This window comes from Hemitrygon akajei, chromosome 21 (genome assembly GCF_048418815.1).
Source record: "Hemitrygon akajei chromosome 21, sHemAka1.3, whole genome shotgun sequence".
Lineage (NCBI taxonomy): Eukaryota > Metazoa > Chordata > Chondrichthyes > Myliobatiformes > Dasyatidae > Hemitrygon > Hemitrygon akajei.
This window is the reverse complement of record NC_133144.1, coordinates 37,341,317-37,357,383: the sequence shown is the minus strand read 5'-3', so window position 1 is coordinate 37,357,383 and position 16,067 is coordinate 37,341,317. Positions and strand designations below refer to the sequence as shown.

General features: G+C 41.3%; 1 protein-coding gene across 1 annotated transcript; it reads left to right on the top strand.

Annotated features, from left to right (window-relative positions):
- The first annotated feature begins 3,223 nt into the window (after positions 1-3,223).
- On the top strand, positions 3,224-15,587 carry tmem254 (transmembrane protein 254). The gene is made up of 4 exons (XM_073025238.1): positions 3,224-3,363; positions 5,324-5,427; positions 7,712-7,771; positions 15,106-15,587. The coding sequence occupies exons 1-4, from the start codon at positions 3,328-3,330 to the stop codon at positions 15,221-15,223; spliced, it is 318 nt and encodes a 105-aa protein (XP_072881339.1). The 5' UTR covers positions 3,224-3,327; the 3' UTR covers positions 15,224-15,587.
- Positions 15,588-16,067: the final 480 nt, after the last annotated feature.

Below are 16,067 nucleotides of genomic sequence, written 5' to 3'. Positions count from 1 at the left end.
TCTCTCTCTCTCTCTCTCTCTCTCTCTCCTCTCTCTCTCTCTCTCATCCTCTCTCTCTCTCTCTCTCCTCTCTCCTCGCTCTCTCTCCCTCTCTCTCTCTCTCCTCTCTCTCCCCATCCCCTAGATAGCATTAAGAACATTCCTACCACCAAATCAACCTTAGTCTCCTCATTATCACACACATTCCCTCAATTTCAAAGAATAATCTCAACCCAAAACATCAACTGTCTATTTCCCTCCATAAGTGCTACCTGGCCTGCTGAGTTTCTCCAGTGTTCTGTGTGTTATTCCATTTTCTTCTTTCCATCTTTCTCATTCTCTGCATATTAAAATACACTTGTTTTATTTTCACTTTTCTAGTTCTGATGAAAGGTCATCAAGCTGAAACATTAATCTTCTTTCTTTCTCTTCAGATGCAGCTTGACCTGAAGATTATCTCCAACGTCTCCTGTTTTTACTTGAGGAATTGAAGAACTTTCTCTACCAAAAGACTGCTGAGGTTAATAGAAATTTCTGTTTTACTTAGTTCAATCATCTTAATAGGTTGGCATATCAGGGGATATTGATGAAAAACAAGCAGGTGTTAATGACTTCCATAATATCTGACTTTACTGAATTGCAGGCCAAAGCTTTGTCTCTGTTGTAAATTTCTAGCATATTTTAGTTTGGTTTCCCAGCATTAGATAATTTCCTTTTTCTTCCCAGTGGGAAGAATCCTGAATGTGTACCATATTGAATGGTAAGATCTCAGCATGATCCCTTAATGGTTGAGCTTTCTGTTGGATTCAATTCAACCACTCTCTCCATTCCCAGACTGACATGTCCGTCATTGACCTTGTCCACCACCACAGTGGAGAACACAAAATGGGAGAATATCGCATAATCTATTTAGTTAGTCTACAACTGAATGGTATGAACACTGAATTTTCAATTTTTCAAGTAACCCACCTGGAAATCGTGTTCCATTCATATTTCTATCAGTCCACCTGCTCTCTTTTCTTTCATCCACCTTTACACCTCTCCCATCTAGATTCATCCACCCTCCCATCTGCCTGTCATCCCACCATTATCGAGTTCCACATCACTTTCCAGCATCTGTCTCTATCTTCATCCCCTCCTATCTCAATTTTTTTTCCCTCATCTGTTTCCACCTCTTGCCCACCAACCTCTGACTCTCCTTCCCCATCTGGCTCTATTTGTCCATCATAGCTCACTTAACCTGGTTTCACCTGTCACCTGCCAGCCTCTGTCTCACCCCTCCCTTTCCCCTGAGTGAATTTTGTTCCTTCAAATATTTAGATCTTAAATCTAGCTTTGTTTTGCAGGTATCAATGGATGTTGTGGGAGTTATTGTGAAGGCCTAGACCACTTATTCTTAAGAGTTTCCACAGCAGTGTAATGTTCCAAAATCTGGTCCTCTGTACCTCCCTCTGCAACTGGATCCTCGACTTCCTCACCAGAATACAACAGTCTGTGTGGATTGGAAATAACATCTCCATCTTGCTGATAATCAACAATGGCACACCACAAGGATGTGTGCTTATCCCGCTGCTCTACTCTCTCTACGTCCATGAATGTGTGGCTAGACACAGCTCAAACAGCATTTTTAAACTGGCTGACGACACAACTATGGTTGGCAGAATTTCAGATGGTGATGGGAAGACGTTCAGGAGTGAGATCTATCAGCTGGTTGAGTGGTATCGCAGCAACAACCTTGGACTCTAACCTCAGTAAGACCAAAGAGTTGATTGTGGACTTCAGAGAGGGTAAGACTGGGGAGCACACACCAGTCCTCATTGAGGAAGCAGAAGTGGAAAAGGTGAGCAATTCGAATTCCGGGTGAGATTTGGTATGTTGCCAAAGACATTTGCAATGTCTACAATGTACCATGGAGAGTCTTCTAACTGGTTGCATCACTTCTGGATGGGGGGTGGGCACTGTACTGGATCAAATAACCTACAGAAAGTTGTAAACTGAGTCAGCTCCATCATCAGCACTAGCCTCCCCTGCATCCAGGACATCTTCAAGGAGTGATGTTTCAGAAAGGATGCATCCATCTTTAAGTACCCCCACCACCCAGGATGTGCCCTCTTCTCATTGCTACCATCAGGGAGGAGGTGCAGGAGCCTGAAGGCATACACTCAATGATTCAGGAACAGCTTCTTCCCCTCTGCCATCATATTTCTGAATGGACATTGAACTACTTTTTTCCTCTTCTTTTTGCACTACTTGGTTAATTTAACTTTTTTAAATATATATATTTACAGTAATTCACATTATTATTATGCAGTGCAATGTACCGCTGCCACATAACAACAAATTTCACGATATATGCCAGTGATATTAATTTAAACCTGATTCTGATGTTGTAAGTTATAGATGTGCCATTTGCTACTGGTATTCTGGAAATTCACACCGTTCCAATTCCTGTTCTGCCAATGTACAGTATGAGACAAATCACAGCTACCAAAACTTTGTGTTAAAATCTGATTTTTCATTATAGAATATGTTTTAAATATAGTACATTTTTAAATTGCATTACAGCATTTCTTACAAATGTGCAGGCTTATATTTTATGTTGGGAAAATCAGAATTTTGCCCAATATTTTGACAAAGTGGGTGAGATAACATGCTTATTATAAAAACCTGTCATGATGCCTAAGTCAGCAAGTACATAGAAGGGTTGCAAATTCAATAAACTATGCATAAAACAAATCCAAAATATGACACAAACATGAATAATAATGAGACCTAAAACATTCATCTTGGGTATTACATAAAGGGAGCTCTTGCTTCTACTGTATTGTTACTTCCATTGATGGGGTGATGATAGCCATTTAATTCTGCAGCTGAAGGCGAATTTCTACTGAATATTGTTTAAAATACAACAAGGATATTGAGACAGGAGTTTGCAACGTAATAACTGCTCCATCTGCAGCTGATCTACACAATTATTGAAATATTATGTCCGTTATGCCTTGCTCTGCCTTCCTCCTGGAGCCTCAGTCTAGCCTCCACCCTCACAGGCCTCAGGGAAAGTAGGCTGGCCTCAGAGATCTCAGTCTATGCAGCGAAGGAATTTGTGACGGCTTGCTCACACTTCTTTGCAACTGAGCTGTTCATCATTTGTGCTTTCAGATCTTAATCTCCCCTCAAAACGTGTAGTGCGCCTTTAAAGAATCCAACAGGAAGTGAAATTAGCTAGTGACCTTTGAACCTCCAAACAATACCGTAATTGTTTGACAGGGAGGGTGGCGGTAAGGATCCCGTGGAAAGAATGTCTGCCGAGGTCTCTGGTGCTTACTTTAAAGGACCAGTCTCTTTTGGATGGCTGTCATTACTGGAGCCTTTGGCTATTTCACTGTAAGCCTGTTTAAAATGTATCTGCCTGGTTTCAGGACGTCCTGCTTGGTTAGGACTGCGTTTACAGACCGGGGATTAAAATTGTGCAGCGAGAACTCCATTTATTCTGCAAAAATAGCAAGTTTATGGGGTAAAAGGCTGCTATTTCTTCTTTAAGTGCTTGCCTTCACGGAGGCAGTATACCCAATCTGGATTTAGAATTGCATTTATTTGTTCCTTCCCCAACCGCTGCTCCTGCAGAGATTAACAGGGCTCTGCCTATAGTGTGCTTCGTGGCCTGTTGAATCTCGACTTCAGTCTTTTAATGGTGCCTTTTCCTCAGCGACTTTGATGGATATGATTTGGCACTGGGATTGAGATTTATTTTAACATTTCTACATCCCACCCCATTATTCCTTCTCCATTCAAAATCAACTGGCCAGCTAAGGCAGATTTCTGATATGTGCAGTTTATTTTTTGGTTTATTCTTTCAATAACCAGACAACTGTTAGTTCTTATGATTGTATTTCCCCATTTCTCCTTGGGAGCACTCATCTTCCCATCTCTCCACCAATCTTCATTCACCCTGCACCTTCACTAATCAAGGATGAATTACTCTGAGCAAAAATTACCAAAATGTCCTAAATTATCCTGAAACCTTTAGGATTTGCATTAATCTCTGAAACACCATCACAAACAATACACAGGAGGAAAATAAAAAGTGTCAAATAAGTGTTACGTACCCCGTAACTGGGTGTCTGACCAGCAGAGAAAGAAGAATCCGTTGGAGTCTGGTGGTACTATATTCAAAAGTTTATTAGTAAAATAAGCAAAACAATACCAATAATGCAAATAATACATATAACACAAGTTAGCAGTAATAAACCTAAAAGTGTAGGAATAATAATAAGCAATAATAAACAAGCTCTATCGATGTCTAGGGGTAAATGAATTGTCATAGAAAAGTATAAAGTTCAGTTCATAAATGCTGAAGTAGTTATGGTTGTTGTGTTGAAATTGTTGGAGAGAGAGAGAGAGCGAGCAAGAGGTTACAGCTACAGCAGCCAAACCTTCCTTTGCTTTTGTAATCGGTCGTATCGTTGTGGTCATTCAGTTATGACCCCTCTGGTCTTCAGCTAGACAGTTCTTCTGTGGTGGACTCGTCACTCTGGCATGAGTGGACACACACACAAGTCCCCCACCGGCCCTGCTGTAACACTGTGAGTTTTTACTGACCCGATCTCCTGGTTCGGTCTTCAAAGCCCCCCCCCCCACCTTTCCTGTGGGATCCAACACTCAAAACAGTGTCCACTGGTGGGTCTGAAGAGTGTCTCTCAGACTGTCTTTTATCCCCACTCACGGGGGTCTCAGCTATCCATCAACTCTGAATGACTGTGTCCATCAAATCAGGCCACTCCTGCTATCTCCTGAGGAATGTTAATGAGCAAAGTAGTAGAAGGTAAATAATCCTTGTAGAAGTCATAATACAGTACATCAATAGTCTCTCGCCCCCTCTTATCTGTAGCAAATGTTCTTGCCTGGGCTTTATCTCTCTCTCTCAATAGTAGCATAACAACAGCAATAGTTTGTAGTTCTCGGGGGGGGGGGTTGGGAATGGTTAACTCTGCACCCCATTGTCCATCAGGTCTGTTCATCACTCATAACAAAAGCAACGTTTCTTTTTTAAAAACGGTAAATGGAAATGGGAAACGAGTCATTGTTTGATTAGGTGGCGGGGCTTGTAGGAACAGTCTTAACAATACTTGCCCCTTATCAAACATTGATTTTTTATCACTTGCTTCCACTCCACACAAGCCTATTCCTGCAAGACATTCTTCTCGTCATTTCCCCCCAAATGCTGCTTTGTTTTTTGATTCTTCTACCCACTCATTGCTGTCTGGGTGAAGATGTTTCTCCTAAATATTGGATGAGTTTTTTTTTGTTTGTTACTTTGAAAAACATGGGTTGTTCTTCTTTTCAGCTACTGATGTTTTGGCCAGAGAGCATACCGTACAAGAGCCTGGGACTCTGGGGCAACTTCTCCAAATATCTGGTGGACCAATATCACCCCCACTTATATATTGGGTATGTTTTATGGGCGTATACTGGCACTACAACCCTCCAGCTTCTCCCTCCCATCTTCATTTGACAAATACTGTTCATTTGCTTCTTGAAGCTTTGGTCTCTTCATTCTGTTTTGTTGATCTCCCAGTTTATGCCTTTGTGGGACTGGAGGGGCTTCCAGGGGAGATGAATCTATGAGACGTGCCCAAGATAGAATGTGGAAATTTTTTTATAGCCACATGGCATGCAGTGCTGCCCCTATTCTTTAAACCCTGCCCATAACAAAAAAAACATCAGAATCAGGTTTAGTATCACCAGCATGTGTCGTGAAATTTGTTATCTTAGCAGCAGCAGTTCAATGCAATACATAATATAGAAGAAAAAATAATATATGAATAATTAAAAATCAATTACAGTATATGTATATTGAATAGATTAAAAATTGTGCAAAAAAGAAATAATATGTATTAAAAAAATGAGGTAGTGTCCACGGGTTCAATGTCCATTCAGGAATCGGATGGCAAAGGGGAAGAAGCTGTTCCTGAAGCATAATGATTATCTTTAGTTCAAATTCAAGTTTGATTGTCATTCAACCGACGTGAATACCCATGAAAACAGCCAAACAAAGCAGGGCCAAGATGCAAAACACTGTACCAATAGTCATACACGGCACGAAGTACATATAGCACACACAAGAAAGCAGTAAGCATACAGTTATGCAAGAGAAATATAATATAGCCCAAGTCCCTAAGTGGCATGTCCCATTGATTGATGGAGCTTGAATGTTGGCAGGAACAAGCCCTCAGTGGTCTGCAGACAAATGCATGCGTGTAATCCAGCTTGTCATGCACCAAGTGAACACTGGAGGGCAGCCCCAACAGTGGGTCAGCCCCCAATCCAGCACAGATGCTGTGCCACACCACACCCAGCGAGAGTCTCCCCTCCTGGCAGCTTCAACAGGCGAAAACGCGGCATGAGGCATAGTCTGTGCTGCATCTGAGGCCGCGTTGCTCCCTCGCCATCGGTCTTCCCAATAAGCCAGTTAACCAGACTTGCAGTATTCTGTGTCACCAATGTCCAACCAGGTCTGGCACAATAAAAACGTCCAAGACAGTCACTCGCTGTTAGACTGCACACCGCCTTCCCACACCTACGCCGGGGCATTTCTGTAGCAGGCAGCAATGTGGTCTGCATCGACTCCAGCCCCTCTGCTAACGAGCAACCCACACATGTGGTAGGAATGTCCAGCAGTGCCTTGCAATCATAAAAAAGGCGTTTACAAAAGACAAAAACACACTTGGGTGGCCGCTGTCCTACTGGAATATAAACTGCAAATGAAGCAGTAAATGACCTATTACAATCCAAGAGCAGTGAGATATTTTCACAGGAAACAGCTGGATGGTTGTGAGAACACTTGATTTGGATGTTACATTTCAAATTCTTTGCAAACCTGGTGTATACATCGGTATTTGGTTGGGCCAGTTGGTATTGGCTATGCTCTGCATATATTTTTTCTTCTGGCACTTGTGCGTGAACTTGGAATATTCAATGACAGTAAAGGTAAATAATTATAGGAATAGGCATTGATGAAATTGGTGCTACGTGTACAGCTCTCAAACAACCAAATACAAGCAAGATATAAAATATTAGTTATTGCTAGAGCAGCATTAGAAGTCTCACTGAAAGTTAAGTGTGTTTATTTTCCTTTCCTTGATTTTTTTATGAATATGCACCGAAGCCTATAAATTCACAATCACATTTATTATATACAGTACAAGTTCAATAACAATACTATTTAGAAATCATGTTATTTTTCTATTGTCTTATTAAAAGATTATTAACTTTTGAACAGGTTTCTAAAATGCTTCATTTATTTCAATCTATCTCTGTTATGTTAATAGTAAAAGAATGAGTACCTGTAAATAAGCAACAGCTCTCATAATTTTTCCTTAAGATACATAATTATTGTAACTAATTCATTAATCAATGATAACTTCCACTCAAAATTATGCACAGGACATGGCAAACAAGAGAATTTTTTAGAAGGTCATGTCCAATTTGGGCACGTGCTTTCCAAAAGGGTTGCCACTTCTGCTCCAGGGATGTCACCATGAGATCCTTAGAGATCAAAGAATTTGTGTTATATATAAAGCTTCAGAACTTGATCCGGTTTGGATGGCTATATAGTTGAGGCTCCTGTCGTTCTGAAGGCAGTACAGTGAGGAAGGAAACTGAACTGTGTCTAATTGTATTCTGTTGCTGCTGTTTTGGATAAACCTATTTTTAAAATTCTAATCATTTGCAGCTACTGGGTGGCCTGGTTGGTCCATTTTGCCGAGGCATTGTACAGCATTAAACTCTGCAGGTGAGGCTACTTAATATTTTCCTATTCATCTAATTTTTAAGAGCTTTTGGTTTCTAGCCTTACTGGCTGAAGTGAAAACACTTGCCATTTTCAGCATGAGATAAATTTGGCACCAATGTCATCCTCTGACTTTTTTTGAATGAAATAACCAATTTAAGGATAGCTTTGTGCTGTCGTTGTACAACAGTTGTTGCTGTTGTAGTCCTGCTTCTGAATCAGAAAGTTGGGGGTGGGGGGGAGAGATTGGGTCTCCATCTAGAAATTGATGAACAAAAAACAAGTCACAAGTTTTGATGAAACCATGGAAGAGTAGAGCAGTGGGCTAAGCACGCATCCTTGAAGTGTGTCAGTGTTAATTATTTGGGAAGAGATGTCATTTCTGACCTGCACTGACTGTTCTCCCGATTAGTTTCAGTAGCTCCATTTAGTATCAGAGAAATGTATACAACATATATCCTGAAATTCGTATTATTTGCAGACATCCACGAAAACAGAAGAATGCCCCAAAGGATGAGTGACAATACAAATGTCAGGACCCCCCGAGGCCCTACTGCTCCCCCTTCCCATGCACAAGCAGCAGCAAAGCAACAGCACTCTCCCACCCCCCCACTCACTTCCGTCAAAAACCATCAACACCCTCCACCCATCAATCAAGCAAAAGCAAAGCCCCCAATAAAGACTACGATCTGCAGTACAACAAAAACTAATAGTTCACTCTACAATTTGACATAGCACAGGCGCTCTCTCTCCTTAATAAAGGGAAAAAGAGGTGTTCCCTTTCACAGCGAGAGGGGAGACATAGCAAAACAACCCACTGATTTATGGTGTTAAAAGTCTGTCATGCCACTTTTTTTTCCTCCAAGTTCTCCGACTGGAGAAACAACATCAAACTTCCCCACCACCCAGAGAGAAAGCAATTTGCTGAGTAACGAGACCCTGACAGCTGATCTGCCATTCCCATTGTTCTGTTTCCAACCACAACTCTTCAGTCGGTGGCACCAGCATTGATTCAGCTCATCCGCAGCCCTGCAAAGTCTCGGAACCTAGTCTTCTAGGCCACGTCTTTGAGATTTTAAAAAGCGGCCAGTTGTGAGCCCCCGGGAGTGGGTCCCACCACCTCTAAGAGCCGAAGCCTGGGTATAACTTCAGGTCAGGGTCTTCAACACAACCCCATCCACCCTGGAAAGGAAAACGAGAGGCATCAAAGGTAGAAACTAAACTGATTTCGCAGATGAACTCAAAGGAGTCGCCAATAAGCGCCAAAGTAACTCTGCCTCCGCCTACGTAACTGATTAGGAAGTGAAGTTGCAGAGAGTGGTACAGAAGCCCAGGTTTTGGAGGTTGTTGATTAGTACTAAAGGTATGATGGTGTTGAATGCTGCATGGTGTGGATATTGCTATTGACCAGGTGATCCAAGGCTGAGTACAAAGCCAATGAGATTGCATCCACTGTAGACCTATTGTGGTTATAGGCAATTTGCAGCGGGTCCTGGTCCTTGCTGAGGCCAAAGATGATTCTGGTCATAATCAACCTCTCAAAGCACTTTTTTCACAGTATAAGTGAATGCAACTGGGCGATAGTCATTGAGGCAACTCACCCAGACCTTCTTGGGCACTGGAATTATTATCACCGTTTTCACTCAGTGAGAGTTTGAAGTTGTCCTTGACCACTTCCCCCAGTTGGCTGGCATAGCTTTTCAGTGCTCTACCAGGTACAACATCAGGCCCTGAGGCCTTGCGAGGATTTGCCCTCTTGAAAGATGTTCTGACGTTAGCCTCTTAGACAGAGATCAGAGGGTCGTAGATATTGCAGAGATTCACACAGTTGTAATTTTATTCTCCTTTTCAAAAAATGCATAAAATGTTTTGAGCTTGTCTAGGAGTGATGCATCACTGCCACTCATGATGTTAGGTTTCGCCTTGTAGAAAGTAATGCCTGCAAACCCTGCCAGAACTGACATCTCTAGCTTCAATTGGGATTATTTTTTTCACCCCTCAAAATAGCCTTCTGTAGGTTGTACCTAAACTTATTGTATAGTTCTGGATCACCAGTCGAATGCCACAGATCTATCCCTCAGCAGACCACGAATCTTCTGGTTCATTGGCAGCTTTTGGTTTGGGTATGTCCGGTATGTTCTTGAAGATTTTGAAGAAATCGGTGACAACTGTGGAGTAATCATTCAAATTTGAAGATTGAATGTTGTCCAGTCCACCAACTTAAAGCAGTCCTGTAAACACTCCTCCACCTCGCTCGACTATACCTTCTTGGTCCTCACCACTGGTGCTGTGGTCTTTAGTCTCTGCCTGTATGCCGCAAGTTGAAATACAGCCAGGTGATCAGACTTTCCAAAGCGCGGGTGCCAGATGGCATGGTAAGCATTCTTGATGGTGGTATAACAGTGGTCAAATGTGTTGGCTTCTCTGGTTCCACAGGAGTTACGTTGGTGGTAGTTGTTCAGAGACTTCTTCAAGCTGATTTGGTTGAGTTTCCACTGCATTGACAGGGAAGGAATCAGGGTGTACTGTTTTGTGACTATGCTCAGCTCCTCCAGTGTCTGCCTGATGATGGCCTGAGGTGGAATGTACACCAGTACCAGGATGACGGCAGAAGACTCCCTCAGCAGGTGAAATGGATGACATTTGACTGCTAGATGCTCCAGGGTTGGGAAGGTTGATTGACACAGAACCACCACATCTGTGCACCACGATGAATTAACCACAAAACATACTCTGCCTCCCCTACATTTAAAGTGCTCGTACCTTTAAAACACTCATATTATACAGTGAACGGTGAAGCCTCGGGTTGCAGCGCTGCTTCCAAAATGGTAGCATGTTTCCCTGAAGCAAAGTGTACACCAGGCCCTGGTATCCTTCTGGTACTGCAGTCTTGGTCTGAAGTCTTCAGTTTTATTTTCCAGACACTGCACATTCTCCAGTAGGATACAGTAATCATCAGTGGGGGGGTCTAAGGCCTCTGTGATTCAATTGTACCTGTACACCAGAGCACCTCCCCCACCTCCTATTTCTAAAAGGAGAACTGCACTCATAGCGTGAGCCTGGAGTCTGAGGTCCCGCTGATTTTGAGGATCAATAGATTTTTTTAACACCCTGAGTGATGTTGCTTACCGGCTGTGACTGTGAATTTCAGCTATAGTGGTCCTAAACAGGAATTTTTGATGATTCCCAACGGAGCTCCGTGCCATAAGTTGCCAATTATATTGGCGCCATCTTGGCATCATAGGACGAACGTACAAGCTCCTTACAGAGAGTGGCAGGAATTGAGCCCTGAGATTGCTGCTGTAATATGTTATGCTACCGTGTCTCATAAGGCCATTGTTGTATAAATGATGTAATACACGATTAGGAATGTATCCATGGTATACACACCATTGGGTATGGAGTAAGCTGTTCCTGTATGTATAGGGACAAGAATAGGTCACTTAGATAGTCTGAGATTGTATAGCGATATTAGTGAACTATTTAACCCCTTGAGTTTATTTATTGAATAAGGACTCAGGGTCAACAAATAGCAATTTTTATGTAAATAACTTTATTTTGTAATATTTCTGAATTAAGTATATTTTTGGAAAAAAAGAAAAAAAATTAACTCCTTGAGTTCATGACAATAGGAGTTAAGCCATTCTGAACCTTGAAGCTGTTCAGCAATTAGTTATGTATCTCTTAGTCAATGGAAGAATGCAAAGTGAGTGTGAAAAGCAAGACACAGTTAATGTAAAGGGGAAAATAGTCAGATTTGGTACAATTTTACAATCGGTGCCATTTCACTCAAAAATAATCACTAATTTGATTAATGGGATAAAATTGATCTTTTGATACACAGCATTGAAAAAAAAAGCACAGCACAGCCAATTTCTCCTCCAACTTCAACCAATATCCTACTGAAATTTCACAATTGGAACAATAATTATGATGTAAATATTTTGTTTACCATGAAATGCTTTGGAGTACTCTGATGTAATGAAAGCTCCCTATATGATTAGTACCTTCCTCAGAGCCACAGATTTTGCTTCACAGATGGGAAAGCTACACAGTTGGGATCTCATGGTGCAGAGAAATTAAAGCACATGCAAATTCAGGGATGCACATATCTTTAATGCTTTTGCCATAGCTAAAGCAAGGAGACTCTGCTGGAAATCCTGCAGAGAGCCAGCAGGGGGAGTGAATGAGCCAGGTCAACAATGCCTAGGATTTTTAGGGCTAGTGCAGAGAGAATAATCCTTTATTCAACAACATGGTTAATTATTTTGAGCTGACACAGGGGCTTACTGATGGGCTGAATTCTTTGATGATAATTATGGCATTTAATTTGTAATCCTGACGTCAGGAGTTCAAAGTTGAGCTTGTTCACTTTTGGAGTTCAGTATAATGCAGCTGTTTACTAAGGGTTGGTGCCAAACAGGCTGGAAGATGGTATAAATAAAACATCTGTGCAGTACCAAGAGAAAGCCATCTTTTGTATGAGATGTGAAGTCAGCTGCCCCCTCAGTAAGAAGTAAAATCAGCTTTGTGCCAATTACAATTCATGAGGCAGCACTGGGTGTGCTATGGTGGACCCAGTTGTGGTTTTTCTTCATGAGGGGGAAATTGCCTGTGTGTATTTGCATGTGTGTAAGGTGTGGGATGAGTGAAGTGTGCTGTGTTTGTGAGCAGGATGTCTGTGTGTGTAGGGTGCATGAAGTTCACTGCATGTGATGTGTGGCAATATACAATTTGTAAAATATGCCGTGCTTGTGGAGTTGCATCGTTTATGACTGAACTGTCCAGGGGGAGGAAGGTAGAATTGCAGTTAAGTAATTTCACCTTCCTACTCCTCAAGTGGGGAATCTCAGAATAAGTACCATGAACTCTAACTCTTCCCTCAGTAAAGGAATTCTTCAGTCTTTAAGTACTTGTTCAATGTTTGTACTCTACTGCAGTTTGTAACTTTCCAGCAGATATACATGTGATAAAATGTTTGCTTACTGTGCCTTGTATTAATTTCTTGGCACTCTTGATTTGGCAATTAAAACAGAGATTTGTCAAAGTTTCCGAATAATATTGTATACTGATAGGATTTAATTTAACTAAATATTGGGAAATCTAAAGCTATTGTTGTCAGTCGCCGCTTCACGTTTTGTTCTCAAGGCACTAATCCCATCTGTCTCCCTGGCAATGGGTCAGAAGCTGAACCAGACGGGTCAACACCGTAACTCCCAAGCTGAACCTCTGGGAAAGCCTCCATTATGGCATCAAGATCGCCTCTTCCTTGGATCTGGCAAGGAGGGGGTAAGAAGAGGAGAAGGTTCCCTGTTGGCATATTTTATCTAGCCATGTCCTCTGGTGGAGAACTTAAAGCAGGAACCTGGTCTTTTCCATGTTAACCTCTGAAATGGGTCTGCTTGAGCTAAAGTTGCTGCATTGATATCCAGGTCGTACTCCAAAATATACTCCTGCAATCTGTGGGATGAAATCATTGCCTGGAGGAATTTCTGACAAGAAGTCTTTTCCAAGAATTTTCTTTCTTGAACTTCATGGCTGAATTGCTTGCCCAATCTCCCCAAACATAGCCCCAAATGAGCTCTTGTTCTGAAACATTGGTCTGTCAAGAGAGAAATAAATCTTCAGATCATATTTTGTTGGCATTGTTCCCAGCCTAAACTGTGTCAAAGTAAAGACTGGAAGACAATGATCATTGTAAGGATCTTAGTTCTGTCTATTTGCAATAGATAGCTACCCTGCAAAAAACTTCTGATAAAGCAATGTTCTTGATATTGCATTTTATACATTACTTTTGATAAAAACAATGTTTCGAACTTGGCCACAAATGCCAGAAATCTGCCTCCTCTTAACACTAATGAAGATGTATATCATGTGGTCCAGGACAATTCCAAAAGCACATAGCTAAAAAGTGAACTCTCTCCCATCTCTCTCTTATAAGAGAACCTGTGTATAAACAGAACATTTCCATTTCCAAATTCTCTATCAAATGAAATACTTTAAAAGTGTGGTGTGTTGGATGGAAATTTGCAGCCTAGTTGCACAGAGGAAATTCCCACAAATAGCAATGTGGGTAATCAGTGTTAGGGATGTTGGACAAGGCTTGAAGGAGTGTTGCTCTGCCTGTATTCAAAATAATGTCATATTGTATCCACAAGGGAGATAATTTTTTATATCTTTCCCAAAAAAATGGCACCCCCATTAGGGCGTTTTTGTGGTTAGGACATATAGCAAATATTGATTTCACAAACCAACCTTCAGATCTGAATATGCATTGAATATTAAATCTAAAATGCAACTCTGAACAATGGTTTCCTAAGAACCATGAACCAGGTTAATTGGAAGACACCACAGTTAACTGGAAGACCAGACAACACTGATTTAAATTTGTCTTTTGTGTGTATTTGGTTGTCTGCAGAATGGGTGTGAAGGAGAGAGGTGTGAAAGTGGTATGTAGTTCCAAGAAAGCATTGTAAATATGGAATTGTGTGTAATTCAAAGGAAACACTGTAAATATGGAATTGTCTTGAATTTTCTTTGATCTTTAGAACATAAAATGTGTAGTGCTGGGTCAAACAGACCTTCTTCCTCCAAAAGGGTGTCCATCTGATGCCTGCTATATCTCATTTTGTCAAATAAAGAGGCTGCTTCATATCTACCAGTACTCCTTTCAAGAAAAAGACTTTGTTCATGCAACAACACCTCCAACAGTATAGTTTTCTCTTCATGCCCCATTGGAGTATCTCCCTAAATTTCATAGTGATACATACCCACAGATTGCTGATTCAGATGCAAGACTGCACCTACTGAGCCACAGCAGGTTAGAAAACTCACAGAGTGAGCCCTTCACCAGGTAGTGGAAGACCACCCTTTCCAGTCTGGCAAGAGAACGAAAAGGCAATGGTCAAGAAGGGATATTTGAGGCTTTGGTGCAATAAGGTTGTTTATTCAAAATATTCTTGTCATGCTATATCCTGTCACAAGTACCAACTATTTTGATGGACAAAAAATACAAATGATTAATTTTTATTTTCTTGATCCTCCTGTTTAAAGGACATTGCATGCTAAACAAACAGAAGTTTGTTCTGGTTGATGTAAGGAGTCCTCTGTTGCATGGACTTTATTAAATTCTGGTCCAAATAATAAAGTTTGTGTCTGAAGAAATCGTTCCATAGATTTTTCTGAATCAAAGTCAAAATGACTTTGCAATTCCTTTTTTATGGTCAGAAGGAATGACTGTGAGTCTGGATGGTATTGGTAGGAAGGGATGTGGGCACGGGTGCAATTGTGTGGCTGTACTCAATAATGCTAACTATCTTTGTCTTTACCTCACACAGTGACAAAGGGATCACAAGCCTCAGAACTCGAGTGAAATGGGCATTTCAAACATTCCTGTTTGGGGTCGCCTCTCTTCAGCAACTGTTGTCATACGATCCAGAGCAGAAGGAAAAGTGAAGGCCTGACGATACAGCCACATTCCTCATCTCTGGCCATGTTAGGCTCAAAGGCACTTTGTTTTCAGGGAAATTGCAGTCTTAGGATGAATGGTAATAATGTGACTAATTTCTGATTCTTTTCTACAACCAAAACATTGGCTGTTCTCGCATATTGGTTCATTACTTATATCAGCTTAGGTTTTCAAGTCATAATGTCAAGTCACCTACTTAAAATGTATAATATGATTTTACACCCCGAGCAATCTTTAGATGCCACTTGGTCCTGAAACCTGTTCCACTATTGAATCTATACCTCAGTTTCATATTTTGCTTTAGTGTGTTTGTCTCCAGGTCCTCATCCAATAAAAATCCAGCAATTCCAGTCTTGCAATGTTCAATTGTCGATTTCCAATCTTTTCATCTACAGAGAGGAGTTCCAGTTTTGAGTGGAAGATAATTATCCTGTCTCCACAGATGGACAGCTCAGATTATTTATTGAGACAATGGACTTCCTCTGATTGTTGAATCATATTCAGTACTTACTGCATCAACTGACTTAGTAGCTTTTATCACCTCAATCAGATCGTCTCTCAGCCTTCAATGTGAGGGAATGAAAGCTATGCTTATGCAACATGGAAAAGTAAGGGCCTCTCTGTCTATAAGACAGGGCCTGCAACTGTTGATGGCAGTTTTATAGATTAAGGAGAAAACTTTTGAGTGAAATTAAGCTCAGTCCATTCTGTATCACTTCTCTACCATGGTCAGGCAGTGTGCGTCCACTCTTTCATTGGCTCCTTGTGCAAAGTCCTAAGAAGCATAAGTGATGAATGGTAACCTGCAGCCAAGTGGTTAAGGCTTGTGGG

What these genes read in the sequence shown, in the direction of transcription:
- tmem254 (XM_073025238.1), top strand. Translation starts at nt 3,328, where the DNA reads ATGGCTGTCATTACTGGAGCCTTTGGCTATTTCACT. An exon ending in GAGCCTTTGGCTATTTCACT is followed by an intron (nt 3,364 to 5,323) that starts GTAAGCCTGTTT and finishes TCTTCTTTTCAG; the next exon opens with CTACTGATGTTTTGGCCAGA. An exon ending in CACCCCCACTTATATATTGG is followed by an intron (nt 5,428 to 7,711) that starts GTATGTTTTATG and finishes AATCATTTGCAG; the next exon opens with CTACTGGGTGGCCTGGTTGG.